General features: G+C 40.4%; 2 protein-coding genes and 1 long non-coding RNA gene across 3 annotated transcripts in view; 1 reads left to right on the plus strand and 2 right to left on the minus strand.

Moving 5' to 3' along the window:
- Window positions 1-1,192: 1,192 nt before the first annotated feature.
- Window positions 1,193-2,112, minus strand: LOC120023452. Its single transcript, XR_005472688.1, has 2 exons — window positions 1,745-2,112; window positions 1,193-1,691 (listed from the first exon to the last, which is right to left on the minus strand). It is a non-coding gene; the product is annotated as an uncharacterized LOC120023452 (long non-coding RNA).
- A 1,465-nt stretch (window positions 2,113-3,577) lies between these two features.
- On the minus strand, window positions 3,578-8,606 carry dnal1 (dynein, axonemal, light chain 1). The gene is made up of 9 exons (XM_038967509.1): window positions 8,534-8,606; window positions 7,676-7,714; window positions 7,371-7,480; window positions 7,033-7,088; window positions 6,706-6,761; window positions 6,453-6,579; window positions 4,234-4,374; window positions 3,900-3,972; window positions 3,578-3,794 (listed from the first exon to the last, which is right to left on the minus strand). Exons 1-8 carry the CDS (start codon window positions 8,534-8,536, stop codon window positions 3,926-3,928), a joined length of 579 nt encoding a protein of 192 aa, XP_038823437.1. The 5' UTR covers window positions 8,537-8,606; the 3' UTR covers window positions 3,578-3,794; window positions 3,900-3,925.
- A 4,140-nt stretch (window positions 8,607-12,746) lies between these two features.
- The window catches only part of LOC120023555 (alpha-(1,6)-fucosyltransferase-like), a 182,259-nt gene continuing 173,956 nt past the window's right edge, over window positions 12,747-21,049 (plus strand). The window contains exon 1 of the mRNA XM_038967585.1: window positions 12,747-12,827. The gene's annotated coding sequence lies outside the window, so the exon portion shown is untranslated. The remainder of the gene's footprint in view (window positions 12,828-21,049) is intronic.

Raw genomic sequence — 21,049 nt, forward strand, 5'->3', positions numbered from 1 at the left:
GAAATATGTTTTGAACTACAAATGAACTTTCTTCTGTCGATTCTTGTTTTTTAATGTCACAATTCCAACCCTACTCCTTTATCCGGGCTTGGGACCGGAAAAAGTGACCCAAAAGAGACACTCTGGCGGAGTTACTTCGTTTTTTATTTTATTTAAAAAAAAAAATAGTTTTGTTTTGTTAATTTGTTTTTGTTTTTAACTTATGGTCCACTTACGAGCCTACAACAAGTCACAGTAAAACATGAACATTTTTAACCATTACATTTTTTTTTTTTTTTTTGTATACAATCTAAATGGACCAAAAAGAGACAATAGAAAAAACTGTCAATGGCAATGTGAGAAAATTATGGTAACTAGTCTGGCCCTAATTCAGTTTTTTTTTTTTTTATCATGTAAGCCAAGGCGGGATCAGCCAGCGGCAGCTTCCCGCATGCCCGATTCTTTGCAGTCTGGATGCGGAGGGGTGAACATCTCCTGCTCTGACTGCAGCTGGGAGGGACTGCTGCGCGAGGACTGGGCTGCCTGTGAGTACTTTGGGACCGGGGTGGGACCCACGGAAGCACCCGCTGCTCATTGAGAAGAGTAAGAACGATAGGTGCTTTCAGGTCAGTCGCCAAAAGTCTTCAATAACACCAGAAAAAGTTGCTAGATTTGTCACTAGTCGCTTTTTTGAAAATGTGTCGCTAGAAGGGTCTGAATACTCGCTAAATAGAGCGACAAAGTCGCTAAGTTGGCAACGCTGATTCCACAGGCCACAATCAACAGCCTGATCAACTCTATGCAAAGGAGTTGATTCGCACTGACTGGTTTTCTGATCCACACCCCAACCTTTTTTTAAGGTCCAGTATCTGTGACCAACAGGTTCATATCTGTATTTGCAGTCATGTGAAATACATAGATTAGGGCCTAATACATTTATTTTGTTTGACTGACTTCCTTATATGAACTGTAACTCAGTAAAATTGTTGTTTATATTTATCAGTATATTTATTTAGCTACTGTGCTGGACACCTGGACCAAAGCCACTTTTGTGGGTGGACTGCAGCTAGATTTCATGGATGTAATATGAACACTGCAATAACAAGAGTAGACTACTTATTGATTGTTTATGCCTGAATGGATTTCGCCTTTCTTTGTCTTGTGAAATAGTGTATGTACATATTTATAATGCGCTCATGAAAGAACCCCATAGAACACCACAAAACATGACTTTAATAGTTTTTAATGCAACATACCAAATTTCAACATTTAAAATGCCATTTAAAAAAAATCATAAACATCTCAGTATATATTCATTTTATACAAAACATGCCTAATATACAAACGTAAGAAAAAAAAGTACTATTAGCTAAGACTAGAGCTACATATATATATTTAGATCTTCCATCTTTTTAAAATACAGTATTCATCCATGCACAGAAAATACTTCAAATTGTTCTCCCCTGGCCTTCACCCCGTTTTGTGTGCAACCTCATATTCCTCCTTGAGGGCTGCATACAGGTCCGAAACTAACGTCCTTTATGCATGCAAGCCGAGTGCGAGTCAGGAATCGTGTGAAAATAAGACCATCAGCACCCATACAAAAATGTAAATGTGCTTTTTGGAGCAGGGCATCAACATGCACATAGCCCGCCTTGGCTGGTAGCTTAAAAATAAATACAAAATGTCTTGCTCACGAATGGGAATGTAACCTTGTCCCCAGGCTAGAGAACCGGCTGATGGACAAGACCAATGGGAATGTAACCTTGTCCCCAGGCTAGAGAACCGGCTGATGGACAAGACCAATGGGAATGTAACCTTGTCCCCAGGCTAGAGAACCGGCTGATGGACAAGACCAATGGGAATGTAACCTTGTCCCCAGGCTAGAGAACCGGCTGATGGACAAGACCAATGGGAATGTAACCTTGTCCCCAGGCTAGAGAACCAGCTGATGGACAAGACCAATGGGAATGTAACCTTGTCCCCAGGCTAGAGAACAGGCTGATGGACAAGACCAATGGGAATGTACCTTTTAGAATGTTTGTGTAGTTACCTCAGAGGAGGCTGTTTCATAAGTCCAACAGTGACATACATACTGTGGGGAGAACAAGTATTTGATACAATGCCGATTTTGCAGGTTTTCCTACTTACAAAGCATGTAGAGGTCTGTAATTTTTATCATATGTACACTTCAACTGTGAGAGACGGAATCTAAAACAAAAATCCAGAAAATCCCATTATGATTAAGTAATTAATTTGCATTTTATTGCATGACATAAGTATTTGATCACCAACCAACCAGTAACAATTCCGGCTCTCACAGACCTGTTCGTTTTTCTTTAAGAAGCCCTCCTGTTCTCCACTCATTACCTGTATAAAAGACACCTGTCCACAGACTCAATCAAACAGACTCCAACATCTCCACAATGGCCAAGAGCAGAGAGCTGTGTAAGGACATCAGGGATAAAATAGTAGACTTGCACAAGGCTGGGATGGGCTACAGGACAATAGGCAAGCAGCTTGGTGAGAAGGCAACAACTGTTGGCACAATTATTAGAAAATGGAAGAAGTTCAAGATGACGGTCAATCACCCTCGGTCTGGGGCTCCATGCAAGATCTCACCTTCGTGGGGCATCAATGATCATGAGGAAGGTGAGGGATCAGCCCAGAACTACACGGCAGGACCTGGTCAATGACCTGAAGAGAGCTGGGACCACAGTCTCAAAGAAAACCATTAGTAACACACTACGCCGTCATGGATTAAAATCCTGCAGCGCACGCAGGGTCCCCCTGCTCAAGCCAGCGCATGTCCAGGCCCGTCTGAAGTTTGCCAATGGCCATCTGGATGATCCAGAGGAGGAATGGGAGAAGGTCATGTGGTCTGATGAGACAAAAATATAGCTTTTTGGTCTAAACTCCACTCGCCGTGTTTGGAGGAAGAAGAAGGATGAGTACAACCCCAAGAACACCATCCCAACCGTGAAGCATGGAGGTGGAAACATCATTATTTGGGGATGCTTTTCTGCAAAGGGGACAGGACGACTGCACCGTATTGAGGGGAGGATGGATGGGGCCATGTATCGCGAGATCTTGGCCAACAACCTCCTTCCCTCAGTAAGAGCATTGAAGATGGGTCGTGGCTGGGTCTTCCAGCATGACAACGACCCGAAACACACAGCCAGGGCAACTAAGGAGTGGCTTCGTAAGAAGCATCTCAAGGTCCTGGAGTGGCCTAGCCAGTCTCCAGACCTGAACCCAATAGAGAATCTTTGGAGGGAGCTGAAAGTCCGTATTGCCCAGCGACAGCCCCGAAACCTGAAGGATCTGGAGAAGGTCTGTATGGAGGAGTGGGCCAAAATCCCTGCTGCAGTGTGTGCAAACCTGGTCAAGAACTACAGGAAACGTATGATCTCTGTAATTGCAAACAAAGGTTTCTGTACCAAATATTAAGTTCTACTTTTCTGATGTATCAAATACTAATGTCATGCAATAAAATGCAAATTAATTACTTAAAAATCATACAATGTGATTTTCTGGATTTTTGTTTTAGATTCCGTCTCTCACAGTTGAAGTGTACCTATGATAAAAATTACAGACCTCTACATGCTTTGTAAGTAGGAAAACCTGCAAAATCGTCAGTGTATCAAATACTTGTTCTCCCCACTGTACATACATACATGAAATCAAACATTGTAACTGTACTACCTCTTTCGTATTACTTTTTATTTCATGACATCCATGGAGCTGTAAAAGCTTCAGCAATGTGCTTCTATGAGAGGTCATCTCCCAACCAGTGGAATGAGCTTATTCAACATCTAAAAAGAGAACAAATAAGATAATAGGATATTGCCTGGTGGATTGATTCTCAATGATGCTGGTATAGAAACCATTTCAATAAAAAATATTTTAAAAACAACAACCTGTAAACTGTAAGAGATGGAATGTGTTAACTGTCTCCCTCGTCGTCATCATCCGCCTTGATCACTGGGTTCCCTAAAGAGGAGAGATGGAGACCAAAGCTGTTAGGATTTTTGACACATCAATAGCAAAAACTACTGAAATAAGCAACGTGAAATGACAGCAGGCTGTTCTATACGGAGCCACACTATTTGAAGATTGGCTCAAAATAGTGTACTTTGGATCAGCCCGATAGTAAGTAAGTAGCCTAGGATGACATCAATACAGTCCTAGGAATATACCATCAACTTTAACCATACCACCTATTAGAGAAAACAAATAGGTGGACAGTCTTACCATCTAGTTTCTTCAGCTTGGGCAGCCTCTTGGTGGCCTCTTCTAGCCAGGTCCCCTCAGTGGAGTATTTCTCCTCCAGAGGGTTTCCAACAAACACCATGTCCACTAAGGATGGAAGGTCAGCTAGCTTCAGGAACTCAGCTGTAATGGAAAACCACAGTTATAATGGCGACCATCAAACATGTTATCAGAATTGACTTTATTCATGAGGCAGGCATGATAATGAGGATATTACCATTGTAATTACCACGGTACAATTTACTGAGGTGGGGCATTTTTTCCACCCTCCACAACACAGAAGTGACTGTGCATGCAACCACAAACAGTGTAGTGTAGCTAACATCAAAATCAAATCCCATTTTATTAGTTGCGTACATAGTTTAGCAGGTGTTATGGTGGGTGCAGCGAAATGCTTATGTTCCTAGTTCCTATCGATCAATGCAGTAAATATCAACACACACACAATACTAAAAAGTGTAAAACATAAATCACAAATTTAGTACAGGAGTAGATATATAAATTGTACAGTTGAAGTCAGAAGTTTACATACACATTAGCCAAATACATTTAAACTCAGTTTTTCACAATTCCTGACATTTATTCCTCGTAAAAATTCCCTGTCTTAGGTCAGTTAGGATCACCACTTTATTTTAAGAATGTGAAATGTCAGAATAATAGTAGAGAGAATGATTTCAGCTTTTATTTCTTTCATCACATTCCCAGTGGGTCAGAAGTTTACATACAATCAATTAGTATTTGGTAGCATTGCTTTAAATTGTTTAACTTGGGTCAAATGTTTTGGGTAGCCTTCCCACAATAAGTTGGGTGAATTTTGGCCCATTCGTCCTGACAGAGCTGGTGTAACTGAGTCAGGTTTGTAGGCATCCTTGCTCACACACGCTTTTTCAGTTCTGCCCACAAATTTTCTATAGGGATGAGGTCAGGGCTTTGTGATGGCCACTCCAATACCTTGACTTTGTTGTCCTTAAACCGTTTTTCCACAACTTTGGAATTATGCTTGGGGTCATTGTCCATTTGGAAGACCCATTTGCAACCAAGCTTTAACTTCCTGACTGATGTCTTGAGATGTTGCTTCAATATATCCACATAATTTCCCTCATGATGCCATCTATTTTGTGAAGTGCACCAGTCCCTCCTGCAGCAAAGCACCCCCAAAACATGATGCTGCCAGCCCCGTGCTTCACGGTTGCGATGGTGTTCATCAGCTTGCAAGCTTCCCCCTTTTTCCTCCAAACATAACGATGGTCATTATGGCCAAACAGTCATATTTTTGTTTCATCAGACCAGAGGACATTTCTCCAAAAAGTACGATCTTTATCCCCATGCGCAGTTGCAAACCGTAGTCTGGCTTTTTTATGGCGGTTTTGGAGCAGTGGCTTCTTCCTTGCTGAGCGGCCTTTCAGGTTATGTCGATATAGGACTTGTTTTACTGTGGATATAGATACTTTTGTACCTGTTTCCTCCAGCATCTTCATAAGGTCCTTTGCTATTGTTCTGGGATTGATTTGCACTTTTCGCACCAAAATATGTTTATCTCTAGGAGACAGAATGCGTCTCCTTCCTGAGCGGTATGACGGCTGCGTGGTCCCATGGTGTTTATACTTGCGTACTATTGTTTGTACAGATGAACGTGGTACCTTCAGGCATTTGGAAATTGCTCCCAAGGATGAACCAGACTTGTGGAGGTCTACATTTTTTTTTCTGAGGTCTTGGCTGATTTCTTTTGATTTTCCCATGATGTCAAGCAAAGAGGCACTGAGTTTGAAGGTAGGCCTTTTAATACATCCACAGGTACACCTCCAATTGACTAAAATGATGTCAAATAGCCTAACAGAAGCTTCTAAAGCCATGACATAATTGTCTGGAATTTTCCAAGCTGTTTAAAGGCACAGTCAACTAAGTGTATGTAAACTTCTGACCCACTGGAATTGTGATCCGGTGAATTATAAGTGAAATAATCTGTTTGTAAACAATTGTTGTTGTCCCAGATGTCCTAACCGACTTGCCAAAACTATAGTTTGTTAACAAGACATTTGTGGAGTGGTTTAAAAACAAGTTTTAATGACTCCAACCTAAGTGTATGTAAACTTCTGACTTCAACTGTATGTGAACATTATTCAAGTGACCAGTGTTCCATGACTATGTACATAGGGCAACATTGCACACTCTTGGCCCATGGAAATGAAACCATTGCCTACCCCACTCCTTGACCAGGTTGTTAGACATGTAGAGGACCTTGAGTTTCTTCATAACATGAATTCCTTTGAGCTTCTCTATCAGGTTGTAAGAAATCCACAGTTCCTCTAGCGTGTCACCAACAGCCTCCTGCAGAGACAGACAGTACAAGTTGAGTAAACATTTAATTTCCTAATCCTATGCAAGAACATTCTTGGGCTAAGATTACAACATAGTAACAAGTAATATAGTAGATCACAAAAATGCCATAATCACCAGTCCGTTTAGATTTTTGATGTTGTTCCGCCCTAGTGATAATATCCGTAGGTTTTCTGTGAGATAGAGAAAAGGCATCACGTCTCAGCTTTTTAAATGATTACACATTTTACACCTTCTCTCCGTTTCCATTCAAGGCCCTAGTTAAAGTGTTGTTTCCATGAAGACACATCAGTGTGACACATACTCACTGAGGCCATTCAAGGCCCTAGTTAAAGTGTTGTTTCCATGAAGACACATCAGTGTGACACATACTCACTGAGGCCATTCAAGGCCCTAGTTAAAGTGTTGTTCCCATGAAGACACATCAGTGTGACACATACTCACTGAGGCCATTCAAGTTGGCAATTTTCTCAATGCAGTTTGTAGACAGGGACAATTTCCTGTTCAGAAGAACACAGTGGCAGGAAGTGGAGAATCAACACAGTGACAGGAAGTGGAGAATCAGATTTATAGAAGAAAAGAACAGCAGCATAACATTCTTATAGAGTGTGTGTGACCACCCTTGATCTATTAAAATAGGTTTCAGACCGAAGCTGGATAAAGTTTCACAGAGGAGAATCAGATTTATGAATGACTAGAGCCCCAGATATTCCTATATTGAATTACCATCCTTGTACTATGAAATTAGGTCTCAGAATTAAGAGGAATAAGGTTTCACTCACTCGCAGTTGATGAGGGTGGAGAGAGAAGCATCCATCTTCTCAATAGGAGGAATCTGACCATACAGCTTGACTGCTTTCGCCTCCCCCACCTTCTCTCCTGCCTTCTCCTCCTGTTGAAATCACACAAGGTCACCAACAAATGTCAGTGGCTGTTCTCCTTTTTTATGTAGGAGAGAACTAGACTGGTCCAAAATCTGTTTGTGCTGTAATGCTAAATCCTATTGGCCATTGCCATGAGAGTTAACAAAACAGCACAAACAGAACTTATCTGGGACCAGGCTAAGAGAGCGCTCTGATGCACTTACCCATTTCACAAGGGCTTCTTTTATGGTTGTTGGTTTTGCCTGTGAAACAATAATACAAACTTCTAGTTCAACTGATAAAATCTCAGTCAGTAGTCGTGCAAATCCATCAGCTAATTGTGCAGCTATACTGTTGCAGCTATGACCGGCCTTTGCATTAGATACGTTTACAACAGCGTTATGCCTAGCTTATTTTAATGTAATAAATGCTACCACTGACAAACAGCTGTCAGTTATATAATTGAATCATGCACAAATCAATCATTCAGATCCTAGCAAAGCTAACGTAAACAGAACATAGCACCCTAACGTTAGTTGAGTATATTTAGCTAACGTGAATAGCTAACGTTAGGTAGCAAGCTAGCTAACGTTAGCAGTAGCTGGCTAGCCATCTACACACGAGTTTATCTTCATACTAACAAGCTGTCAAACTGATGCATAATATATTAACGTTATGTTACATTCACAAAATCACGGCTGGAGAATGATTGCTATTTCCTAGTTCCTAGCAGACAGGTTACGGGAGAGACTACATGGACACAGCTAACGCTTAAACCTAACACTGACCCTAACCCACATTTTTTTTAAATTATGAATCGAAATATCGGGTTGGGCGTCAGGCGTGTCCTTTTAGCCCTTTCCCAGGTTAACATTAGCTAACGTCGTTCAGCTAGCTAAAGTTAACGCCTTAGGTGGGGCTGAGGTTGGTGTTTATGGCAGTAGCTAGCAAACATTTAATAGTACTATAGCTAAAACGTTAACATTGTTTTGGTGATAAAAAAAAAAGCAAAATAATCTTTCAAGCTAGCAAGTTACTGATAAACGACATTCACAAAGCATTTTAAGAGCCAAACAACTCACCATGTTGTCCTCTCCAGTTGCTATGACACAGACTGAAGATTCACAAGTCACGACGCATGTGCAGGAGCTCGAGCAATCATCTTTCCCATGCCTCCTACCTATAACCTCCTCTTCTTCTTTTTCCTTCTTCTTCTTTGGTATTATGGCGGTCAACAAACAAATGTTATGAGTGCATGCCGCCACCTACTGTATTGGCTGTGTATCAGCCTACTGTTATGTTATATCTTTACACTGTGAAGAATTGTCCTACCAACTAACACTGCACCCATTAAAACCTTACCACTATTCCACGTAGATCGGGCTGCCTACTGAGAATTCGTAGGCGATCGGGGAAAAAAACACTACCTTCCATTCTACTAGCTAACATGCAATCATTGGAAAATAAAATTGACGACGTACGAGGAAGATTACCAACGGGACATTAAAAACTGTAATATCTTATGCTTCATCATATGTTCATCATATATGCAGAGTCACTTTAACCATACCTACATGTACATACTACCTCAATAAGCCTGACTAACCGGTGTCTGTATATAGCCTTGCTACTGTTATTTTCAAATGTCTTTTTACTGTTGTTTTATTTCTTTACTTACCTACACACATACACACACACACACACACACACACACACACACATACCTTTTTTTCACGGTATTGGTTAGAGCCTGTAAGTAAGCATTTCACTGTAAGGTCTACACCTGTTGTATTCGGCGCACGTGACAAATAAACTTTGATTTGATTCACAGAGTCGTGGCTGAACGACTACATTATTAACATACAGCTGGCTGGTTATATGCTGTATCGGCAGGATAGAACAGCGGTGTCTGATAAGACAAGGGGGGTGGACTATGTGTATTTGTAAACAACAGCTGGTGCACGATATCTAAGGAAGTCTCAAGGTTTTTCTCGCCTGAGGTAGAGTATCTCATGATAAACTGTAGAACACACTATCTACCTAAAGAGTTTATCTGTATTTTTCGTAGCTGTCTACATACCACCTCAGACCAATGCTGGCACTAAGACCGCACTCAATGAACTGTATTCCGCAATTTAAATTTTTTACATTTTTTAATTTCACCTTTATTTAACCAGGTAGGCCACAAATGCGGCCTGGCCAAGATAAAGCAAAGCAGTGCGACAAAAACAACACCACAGAGTTACATATGGGATAAACAAACATACAGTCAATAACACAATAGAAAAATCTGTATACAGTGTACAAATTAAGTAAGGAGGTAAGGCAATAAATAGGCCACAGTGGCGAAGTAATTATAATTTAGCAATTAACACTGGAGTGATAGATATGCAGATGAGGATGTGCAAGTAGAAATACTGGTGTGCAATAAGCAAACAGGAAAACGTTCATCCAGAGGCGGCGCTCCTAGTGGCCGGGGACTTTAATACAGGGAAACTTAAATCCATTTTACCAAATTTCTATCAGCATGTTAAATATGCAACCAGAGAGAAAAAAATTCCAGACCACTTTTACTCCACACACAGATACGCTTACAAAGTTCTCCCTCACCCTCCATTTGGAAAATCTAACCATAATTCTATCCTCCTTATTCCTGCTTACAAGCAAATATTAAAGCAGGAAGCACCAGTGACTCAATAAAAAAGTGGTCAGAAGAAGCAGATGCTAAGCAACAGGACTGTTTTGCTAGCACAGACTGGAATATGTTCTGGGATTCTTCCGATGGCATTGAGGAGTACACCAAATCAGTCATTGGCTTCATCAATAATTGCATCGACGACGTCATCCCCACAGCGACCGTACATACATACCCCAACCAGAAGCCATGGATTACAGGCAACATCTGCACCGAGCTAAAGGCTAGAGCTGCCGCTTTCAAGGAGCGGCAGCTCAAACAGGCAAAGTGTCAATACAGGACCAAGATCGAATCGTACTACACCGGTTCCGACGCTCGTCGGATGTGCCAGGACTTGTGGCAAACTATTACAAACTACAAAGGGTGAAGCACAGCCGAGAGCTGCCCAGTGACACGAGCCTAACAGACGACCTAAACTACTTCTATGCTCTCGTCGAAACAAATAACACTGAAACATGCATGAGAGCACCAGCTATTCTGGACGACTGTGTGATCATGCTCTCTGCAGTTGATGTGAGTAAGACCTTTAAACAGGTCAACATTCACAAGTCCACAGGGCCAGATGGATTACCAGGATGTGTACTGCGAGCATGCGCTGACCAACTGGCAAGTGTCTTCACTGACATTTTCAACCTCTCCCTGTCCGAGTCCGTAATACCAACATGTTGTAACCAGACCACCATAGTCCCTGTGCCCAAGAACACTAAAGTAACCTGCCTAAATGAATACCGACCCGTAGCACTCACATCTTTAGCCATGAAGTGCTTTGAAAGGTTGGTCATGGCTCACATCAACACCATCATCCCAGAAACCCTAGACCCACTCCAATTTGCATATCGCCCCAACAGATCCACAGATGCAATCTCTATTGCACTCCACACTGTCCTTTCCCACCTGGACAAAAGGAACACCTATGTGAGAATGCTATTCATTGACTACAGCTCAGCGTTCAACACCATAGTGTCCTCAAAGCTCATCAATAAGCTAAGGAACCTGGGACTAAACATCTCCATCTGCAACTGGATCCTGGACTTCCAGACGGGCCGCCCCCCAGGTAGTAAGGGTAGGTAACAACACATCCGACACGCTGATCCTCTCCCATTCTGTTCAGGAGGATATTAGTGGATTCATATGTAACGATGTTATATTTATTTTGATGGTTTGTTTACTTACTAAACCGAAAGAAGCTTTTATATCTTTCATTTTGAACATTAACATTTAAACTGTGAAAATGCATTTTGTCAATACATTGGCCATTCACTTAAAACTTTTTTTTTTTTAACATTTCATGCACTATGACAACTTGCACGAAAAGTTTGAAACCCCGGCCTTCTTGACAATGGCTGTATTACAACATTATTACCACTGGATGGAACTAGCACAACATTGTTGGTTTATGAAAACAAGACCACTTTCTATGGCTATGCTATCTAGTGTATACTAGAGTAACAGGCCTATAGGTTATTTGGCTAGCTTCCTCCAGGTGTACCTTTGCCAAACAATCAAGGTTGTTTTACAAAAACTGCATTGCTGGCAAGCATAGAACATTGAGCGTTTCTAATTTACCAGGGTTTATGACTATATGGCTGCGGCTCAGGGCCCATATTAAAAAAGTGTCTCAGAGTAGTAGTGTCTGGTCTAAGATTGGATCCTCCCTATCCATGTTGTCTTTTTCATTATGATTTAAAAGGCATAACTGATCCTATACCAGTACTCCTAGTAATCTGAGGTACTTTATGAATACAGGCACAGTGTGCTGCTGTTAGAAATGTTATCTTAGGGCAGGTATTAGGGAAATTAGTCTGTCCAAATGATTTGCATATCATAAAGGGACTATAACATAATGGTTGTTTGGACAGTGTCAGCTTAATGTCAGGGAAACGTTCGTTAGCCAATAAAGCGTCTGTTTCCTGGACAGTATGCTAAACAGATGCCATGACATGATATGCACCCACCTGCCACCCACTCTTTCTAAGTCTGGGATATCATTAACTTTTATAGCTCCTGAAATAACCTAGTCCTAGTCCTACTCCTGCATACCTGAACACACTTAGAAAGAAAATGGGTCAAAAAGGGGACCCTAAAAGGGTTCATCGGCTGCCCCCATAGGATAACCCTTTGAAGAACCCTTGTTGGTTTCAGGTAGAACCCTGTTGGTTCCAAGTAGAACAGTTTTGGGTTCCATGTAGAACCCTTTCCACAGAAATTGAATTTTATGATTGCACACTATCTTCAGATTTTTCAGAGCCTCACAAATAAATATAATTAAGACACCTGTTTGTTGAGCTGTTCAATTTGAGCTGTTCAATTTCAACGTATATTCTGGAAATACCAAATAGCCTCATATAAAAAGAGTAGAACACAATATAGTTCAAAAGGTTCCGATTTTTTAAATGACGACGCATCATTGTCGCCTAGTCCAGAAGACTGGATGGAGTGTGAGCAGATCAAACCGGTCATTGAATTGACGCAAGCATGCGCAATGGGGCTCTGTGTCAATTCGAGTCTCCTCATTAGAAGCCAAGCATAGCGGAGTGACTACTCGTCAGGCGCGCAGCAGTCATGCTCCTACCCAGTTCCTGTTTCCGCCTTCAGTCTTCAAGACAGTTTACAACTCAAAGCATCATGGTCAGGCAGAATATAGACCTTGAAGAAATGCAAGCTCAATGAGATAAAGCCAGGTAAGCCAATTTCTTATATTGTGTGTTGCAGAAAACGAATAGGAATTGGTGTCTGCGCCGTCCTTTCTCCCTTCTCCCTCCATCCCTGGCCTGTTGCTATTTGCCTGCTTCGACCGCAGCCGAGAGGTAACAAAATAGCGGACACTGATTTACACTAACGAGTTGTCGGACGAGGTTCCGTTAGAATTCGCATCTTCCTTATGAAAGTCATTCATGCACAGGAAGTTGTCGGAGAGGAATTCGTTCAGTTTTGCTACATTGTGCATATAATGGTTATGTTAATTAACATTTGATTAGGTATGAGAAATACAATTCAATCACCATCCAGGGACAATGAACTGCGACGTTTCTCCATCTTACGTCTTTAAATGAATAATGCTGTATTGACAGAAAACGCTCACATTTACCAAGAATGACAAGTGTATTGTGAAGCTTTCTTATAAACAAATGAAATGCTTATGTTTTATGTGGCTATATTGGACCGTTATTTTGTGAAGTCAGCCTGCATCGGCCGCTGCTCCCTTGTCGGTCTTGCTGGGTCGAATCAAAGCAGATCGTGAGCCACCCCGCTATTTTTTAGACATTGGTTGAAACCGATGAAAAGTAGCCTAACCTACCTCCAATTGGGAAACGCATTCAGTTGTGTTTGTGCAGTTGATCCACCATAGACTAGAGTTGTGTAATACGCCTATAATGTTGATGTTGCTATTTGTTATTAGTACGTCATAAATCAGAACGTTAAATGATACACAAACACACACGCTCGCACGCACACAAACACACACATTCTGTTCTTAGTGTTTTTGTTGTCATAGCTGGTGGCTGAGAATGTTTCTCCCATACTGTGTTCATTGTTTACGTTTTGTTTTGGACCCAACTCAGTAATCATGCTATGCTCTACTACATGATTATTTAATTTCACATGTTTTCATTCCCTGACCGCTGTGTTATTACCACATACCACAGTAGGACTTTAAAATTAAAATTAAAATTTTAAATTAAATTAAATTAAAATAGATAGATAAGCCTATAGGTCTATTTGCATGTGCACATCTAACAGACTTAACCTTTGAACTCAATGAAAACCCTGTGGTCAGTTATGGTCAACTGGCTCACAGCTGGTGGATCTGAAATAGGATATCTTGAGAGTAAACATGCAATTAGGGACTGGAGCCCAGCCAACATGCCTGGTCCATCTGTGGGATAGAAGCCATCGAATGACTCTTCAATCTGGACACATTACTGTGTGAGTAGTATGCCCATAATAAAGTAGTATTAGGCCTGTAATGTAGGCTAGTATTAGGCCTTTATTGTAGGCTATTATTAGGCATTTAATATAGGCTAGTAATAGGCCTTTAATGTAGACTAGTATTAGGCATTTAATATAGGCTAGTAATAGGCCTTTAATGTAGGCTAGTATTAGGCATTTAATATAGGCTAGTAATAGGCCTTTAATGTAGGCTAGTATTAGGCATTTAATGTAGGCTAGTATTAGGCATTTAATGTAGGCTAGTATTAGGCCTTTAATATAGGCTAGTATTAGGCCTTTAATATAGGCTAGTAATAGGCCTTTAATGTAGGCTAGTATTAGGCATTTAATGTAGGCTAGTATTAGGCATTTAATGTAGGCTAGTATTAGGCCTTTAATATAGGCTAGTGTTAGGCCTTTAATATAGGCTAGTGTTAGGCCTTTAATATAGGCTAGTGTTAGGCCTTTAATATAGGCTAGTATTAGGCCTTTAATATAGGCTAGTGTTAGGCCTTTAATATAGGCTAGTATTAGGCCTTTAATATAGGCTAGTATTAGGCCTTTAATGCTAGAACTCTGACCATTTCATATTTTTGATGTGCTTCAGATTTTAGAAATGATAACATTTCACAGCTTAATTTGTCTCAGAGAATTGAGATGATATTCTGCTAAATCAAATGTCTCGCTTTGCCAAGCGTACCACAATAATGATCTATGTAATGTGAATGTCTCGTTCTGTCCTCTGTTTGGGGTGATTGCACAATGTTTCATTATATTAACAAGGCCTTTGTATGCACAATTGGCCAATTCATAAATCTTTAATTTCCTGTAACTATTCACTCTACTCCATTACAGACTATATTAATTAAGTAAACCACAATGATGACAGAGGCTGCACCACATTCTGATTCAGATTTATTTCACATTTGAGTTTTTTTCAATCATCTGACAGATTCAAGTCACAGGAAAGAGAGAGGGTGTGAATGGTTGAGAGACAACAGTGTGGTCATTTCACCTTATTTGAAATCTTCCCAGTATGTATAGTGGACATCCTGGACACTATAGTAATGGTTGCACTTGAAAGCACCTGTCATTGGCCTACCACATGACCAGTTTAATTTGTCTCGTAGGCAATAGAAGACTGAATAAGACCCTGCTTGTCATGCTCGTTTTATACTAATCATATTTCACATTTATTACATGGTTCAGAACTGACCCCAGGCTGTCCTTGTTGAAATTGCTTGATTGTGAAGGGAGTGACCAACAGCAACTTAGACCTTGGACTGGTTGTCAAGTATGGCTAACAGTAACAACACACTTGATGTACGTGTCCTGCTGCTACCCAACGCATGCAGGAACTTAATCTTGTGCTTTGTTGAAGTAGCAACTACCCATTGTGACCATACTAGAAAAGCTTTTATGTTATTGAGATTTGGGATCATTTCCTTTCAAACTCTACACTTGATCATGCCCTCCAAATGAAAAGCCATTTCCACTTGCCTGTATTTGTATAGTGACTGCATGTCGCTATGCTAAGCGCCTGATAAATTACTAAAATGTATATAGGGGTAGGCTATATGATAGATAGATAGATAGATAGAATGTACACTGTGAATTTAAGTCCTTTTTCAAGTGTGTTTTTAACTAATACAAACATCACCATGTGAAGATATTTGTAAATATGTATCTGTGTACAGTACCAGTCAAAAGTTTGGACACACCTACTCATAATAGAATAATAGTGAATACATCAAAACTATGAAATAACACATATTTGAGATTCTTCAAAGTAGCCACCCTTTGCCTTGATGACAGCTTTGCACACTGCTGGTATTCTCTCAATCAGCTTCATGAGGTAGTCACCTGTAATGCATTTCAATTAACAGGGTTGCCTTGTTAAAAGTACATTTGTGGCATTTCTTTCCTTCTTAATGCGTTTGAGCCAATCAGTTGTGTTGTGACAAGGTAGGGGTGGTATACAGAAGATAGCCCTATTTGGTAGAAGACCAAGTCCATATTATGGCAAGAACAGCTCAAATAAGCAAAGAGAAACGACAGTCCATCATTACCTTAAGACAAGAAGGTCAGTCAAAGCAGAACATGTCAAGAACTTTGAACGTTTCTTCAAGTGCAGTCGCAAAAACCATCAAGCCCTATGATGAAACTGGCTCTCATTAGGACCACCATAGGAAAGGAAGACTCAGAGTTACCTCTGCTGCAGAGGATAAGTTCATTAGAGTTAACTGCACCTCAGATTGCAGCCCGAATAAATGCTTCAGAGAGTTCAAGTAACCGACACATTTCAACATCAACTGTTCAGAGGAGACTACATGAATCAGGCCTTCATGGTCAAATTGCTGCAAAGAAACCACTACTAAAGGACACCAATATGAAGAAGAGACTTGCTTGGGCCAAGAAACACACGCAGTGAACATTAGACCATTAGAAATGAGAAAGACTGGTATCTGGCATTTCGGTCCATTTTTAGCCTAGTGGGACTGTCTAACTTGTTTTTATTTGGCGCAAAATTATAATTATCTGGCTAATAATGAAAGGGAAAGGGTGATACCTAGTCAGTTGTACAACTGAATGTATTCAACTGAAATGTGTCTTCCACATTTAACACAACCCCTCTGAATAACGAGGGCCTCAAGGAAAAATGGCCGGTGTGCTAGAAATGCCAGGGCCGATTATTGGTCCCAGTCCACCCCTGATCTCCACACCTTCTCAGCAGTCAGCACAATAGCATCAGATACCTTGAGTGTCAGCAGGAGTACCTGGCAACAACCTGTAACACCTACACACAGTGTCAGTAAATGACGGGTGTGGTCATTAGTCAGTCAATCAACCACCTTTCCTAATGAAGACCAGAACAGGGTCTCTCTCCCTATGGGCAGCCTGGTTACAGGACATAGTTTCCCTCCCTATGGACCTATAGGCAATATGATATACACAGTGCCTTCAGAAAGTACTCATACCCCTTGACTTATTCCACATTTTGTTGTGTTACAGCCTGAATTCAAAATGAATTACATCTACACACAATACTCTGATAATGACAAAGTGAAAACATGTTTTTAGAAGTGTTTGTAAATGTATTGAAAATTAAATACATAAATATCTAAATTACATTACTAATTAATATCTAATTAATTACAATATATAAGTATTCACACTACTGAGTCAATACTTTGTAGAAGCACCTTTGCAGCAATTACAGCTGTGAGTCTTTCTGGGTAAGTCTCTAAGAGCTTTCCACACCTGGATTGTGCAACATTTGCACATTATTATTTTCAAAATTCTGTCAAAATGACTGTTGGTCATTGCTAGACAGTCATTTTCAGGTCTTGCCATAGATTTTCAAGCAGATTTCAGGCAAAACTGTAACTCGGCCACTCAGGAACATTCACTGTCTTCTTGGTAAGCAACTCCAGTGTAGATTTGGTTTTAGGTTATTGTCCTGCTGAAAGGTGAGTTCGTCTCGCAGTGTCTGGTGGAAAGCAGACTGAACCAGGTTTTCCTCTAGGATTTTGCCCGTGCTTAGCTCCATTCCGTAAAGTCTTATCCTGAAAAACTTCCCAGTCCTTAACAATTACAAGCATACCCATAACATGATGCAGCCACCACTATGCTTGAAAATATGGAGAGTGGTACTCAGTAATGTGTTGTATTGGATTTTCCCGAAACATAACACTTTGTATTGCCTCATTCTTTTGACGTATTCTTTTAGTGCCTTACTGCAAACAAGATGCATGTTTTGGAATATTTGTATCTGTACAGGCTTCCTTCCTTTCACTCTGTCATTTAGGTTAATATTGTGGAGTAACTACAATGTTGTTAATCCATCCTCAGTTTTCTCCTATCACAGCCATTAAACTCTGTAACTGTTTTAAAGTCACCACTGGTCTCAGTGTTAAATCCCTGAGCGGTTTCCGTCCTCTCTGGCAACTGAGTTAGGAAGGCTGCCTGTATCTTTGTAGTGACTGGGTGTTGATACACCATCCAAAGTGTAATGAATAACTTCACCATGCTCAAAGAAATATTCAATGTCTGCTTTTAATTTTTTTTTTTATACCTATCTACCAATAGATGCCCTTCTTTGCGAGGCATTGGAAAACCTCCCTGGTCTTTGAGGTTGAATATATGTTTGAAATTCACTGCTCACCTGAGGGACATTACAGATAAGTGTATGTTTGGAGCACAGAGATGAGGTACTCAAGACATTTCAGCTTTTAATTTTAATCCATTTGTATATAGTTCGAAAAACATAATTCCACTTTAATGTTATGGGGTATTGTGTGTAGGGCAGTGACCCCCAAAAATATTTTTGAAGGCACTGTATATAGTCAGGGTGTTATTTTCCCTTAAGAGTTTCAGGATTATGGAAAAAAGCTAATGTATGGTCCGTACTCCCCACCCCACCTCCTTGAGCTTTTGTAACCCTATGACTCATCTCTGCCACAGACAGTTAGAGACATAATAGCATAGAATAGATGATGGGCCATCTCCAAGTATGTAATCATAACTCTGTCTGTTTGCATCATCCTGGGCTTGGGTTGATTAAGCCTTGGTTTCCGGGATCATTTATATGCGACCACCTGTGTGTCCCACCTGTATAAAGTGTAGAATCTGTATAAAGTGTAGAATCTGTATAAAGTGTAGAATCTGTATAAAGTGTAGAATCTGCATAAAGTGCATAATCTGCATAAAGTGTATATTATGTATAAAATGTATAATCTGTATTATAGTTATGGGGTAGAAAATCAATACAGTTTCATATTGGGATATTATCTTTGACGATATATCGTATAGTATCGTTTTGACAATATCTCAATCTTATTTTTGCACTAGTTGGGTGTACCAGCACCTAAACTCCAGTATTTTTCCTTCATAGCTTATTTTCCATCTTTTTAAATAGGGAGCCCTTTTATTTGCATGACTGATCAAAACTCCCGTTCTCATGGCTCTCTCTCAGACATATGGTGAGCAAAATGTTTGGAACACCGAATTGCAATACAATCAGAGTATCGAATCGCAAAATATATATATATAGATATATATATATATATATAGATATATATATAGAATCATGACAATCACAATACAATCACAATACATATCGTATCGGCACCAAAGTATCGTAATAATATCATATCGTGAGGTCCCTGGCAATTCCCAGCCCTAATGTATAAGGTGTCTGTCGTATAGCCGCAAGGCTGGAACCTTGATAATAAATAGTCTCCTTTGTATTCCAATGTCCCTGCTTGTTTCCCATAGTATATACAGACGCACTAGGCCTAGGGTATATATACATTCTGGCACTACTCACTGTGTTATTTAACAAGTATATCTAATAGCCGAGGCTACAATGTATTTTGATAAGATGGCAGATGTCTAAGAGGCCATTGTTGCCTTGTTCGCAAATGGAATACTCATATTACATGTTACTTGAAAACTCAGCAAGCATTGTTTGGGAGTGAATGTGTGAATTTAGTTATAACAATACATCAGCCAAAACGTGTTATTTTCCATATCCTTGTTCTTTTGTATTCCCGAAAAGTTTGAAATATCATGTTTGCTGTAGGAGCAAGCTCTGTTCTCTCTGGGGTAGGGTCGCTGAAATGTAACACACCTTGTCTGGGTTATCTGTAAAACTCTGTAAACCTTAGTCACAGTATTTGTTAGTCAAACATGAACACAAAGGCTTGTGTTATCTGCCCAAGTCCTCGTCACCATTTCCCGCAACAACATGTGGCTTTCTCCAGTCTGTAGCCTACCACTCACTGTGGCCTCAGTGTGCAGGAGGAAGTTGAGGCGGATCTGATACCGGTCAGGGTGCGGTCATATGGGGATCCTAGTCCACATCACAGACCCTCACAGCCTCACCTACACCACTGACTGTTACACACACAGCCTGACAGTGTTTGTAGCACATGGGGGAGGGGGGTTGTATAATTAACGCTCTATGAAACATTGTCAATCAAAAACGCCTCACGTTTATTACGTTATGGCAACATATTCAGTTATGGTTGATCATCCAGGCTCCAGCATGCTCCATGTTTACTGATCAGACAGCAGAGAAACACTTGCTAGGAAATAAGGACTACTCTAACAATTTTTTCTTCTTCTCTCTTATTTCAGTCTCTCTCTCTCTCCCTCTCTTTTTATCTCTCACTGCATTTCTTTATCCTTCTCTCTCTCTTTATTTCTCTCTATTTCTCTCTGTCTTTCTCTACCCCGCTCCGCCCCACCTCTCTCTCTCCCTCTCCCTGCTCTCTTTATTTCTCTCTTTCGCTCCATACCCCTTCTTTTCTAGGGATGGACATTTAACATTTTTGGACTGTTCGAGACCTTTTAGGACTTTTTGTTGTTGAGTAGTACTGGAATGAAGAAAAAAAACACAAGAAAAAATATATCTTTAGAACAATGGCGGCACTGGGACATTTTTGGTGCATTTATCTACAAGCCAACAGTGACCAACAATTCCTAATTTATCATAACCATTACAGATAACGAATCCTAATTGCTAAATTGCCTCATATATATTCATTCAATACAAAAACAAGTGCCATTTAAGATCAATTGGTTATATTATATAGTGGAACACAATTTTCAAAAGGGTACTAACCTCAGCAGTGTGGTAATCGATTGTAGAAGCCTATGGCTGTGCAATGGCATTCCTAGCTCGTTTCTGAGAACCAGTTATAGCCTTCAGTCCTAGTTTTGAGTCACCTGCCTGTTTGCCTACCTGTGTACTACCATTGCCTGCCTTCTGGGAAGGCGAAATAAACAACTGCCGCGCTCTGCGCGTGAATCTACAGCTTTTTCTCCCGGAGTATTCATTACAGGCATAGCCTTGTTTAGTTAATTTAGCAGACAAGACGCTCTTATTTTCCGGACCCATATCACAGTCAAGACCCCAATTTTATAGTAAAAATACATGACGTAATATAACAGAATAAAATAGAACAGA

This window comes from Salvelinus namaycush, chromosome 28 (assembly GCF_016432855.1).
Source record: "Salvelinus namaycush isolate Seneca chromosome 28, SaNama_1.0, whole genome shotgun sequence".
Classification (NCBI taxonomy): Eukaryota; Metazoa; Chordata; class Actinopteri; order Salmoniformes; family Salmonidae; genus Salvelinus; species Salvelinus namaycush.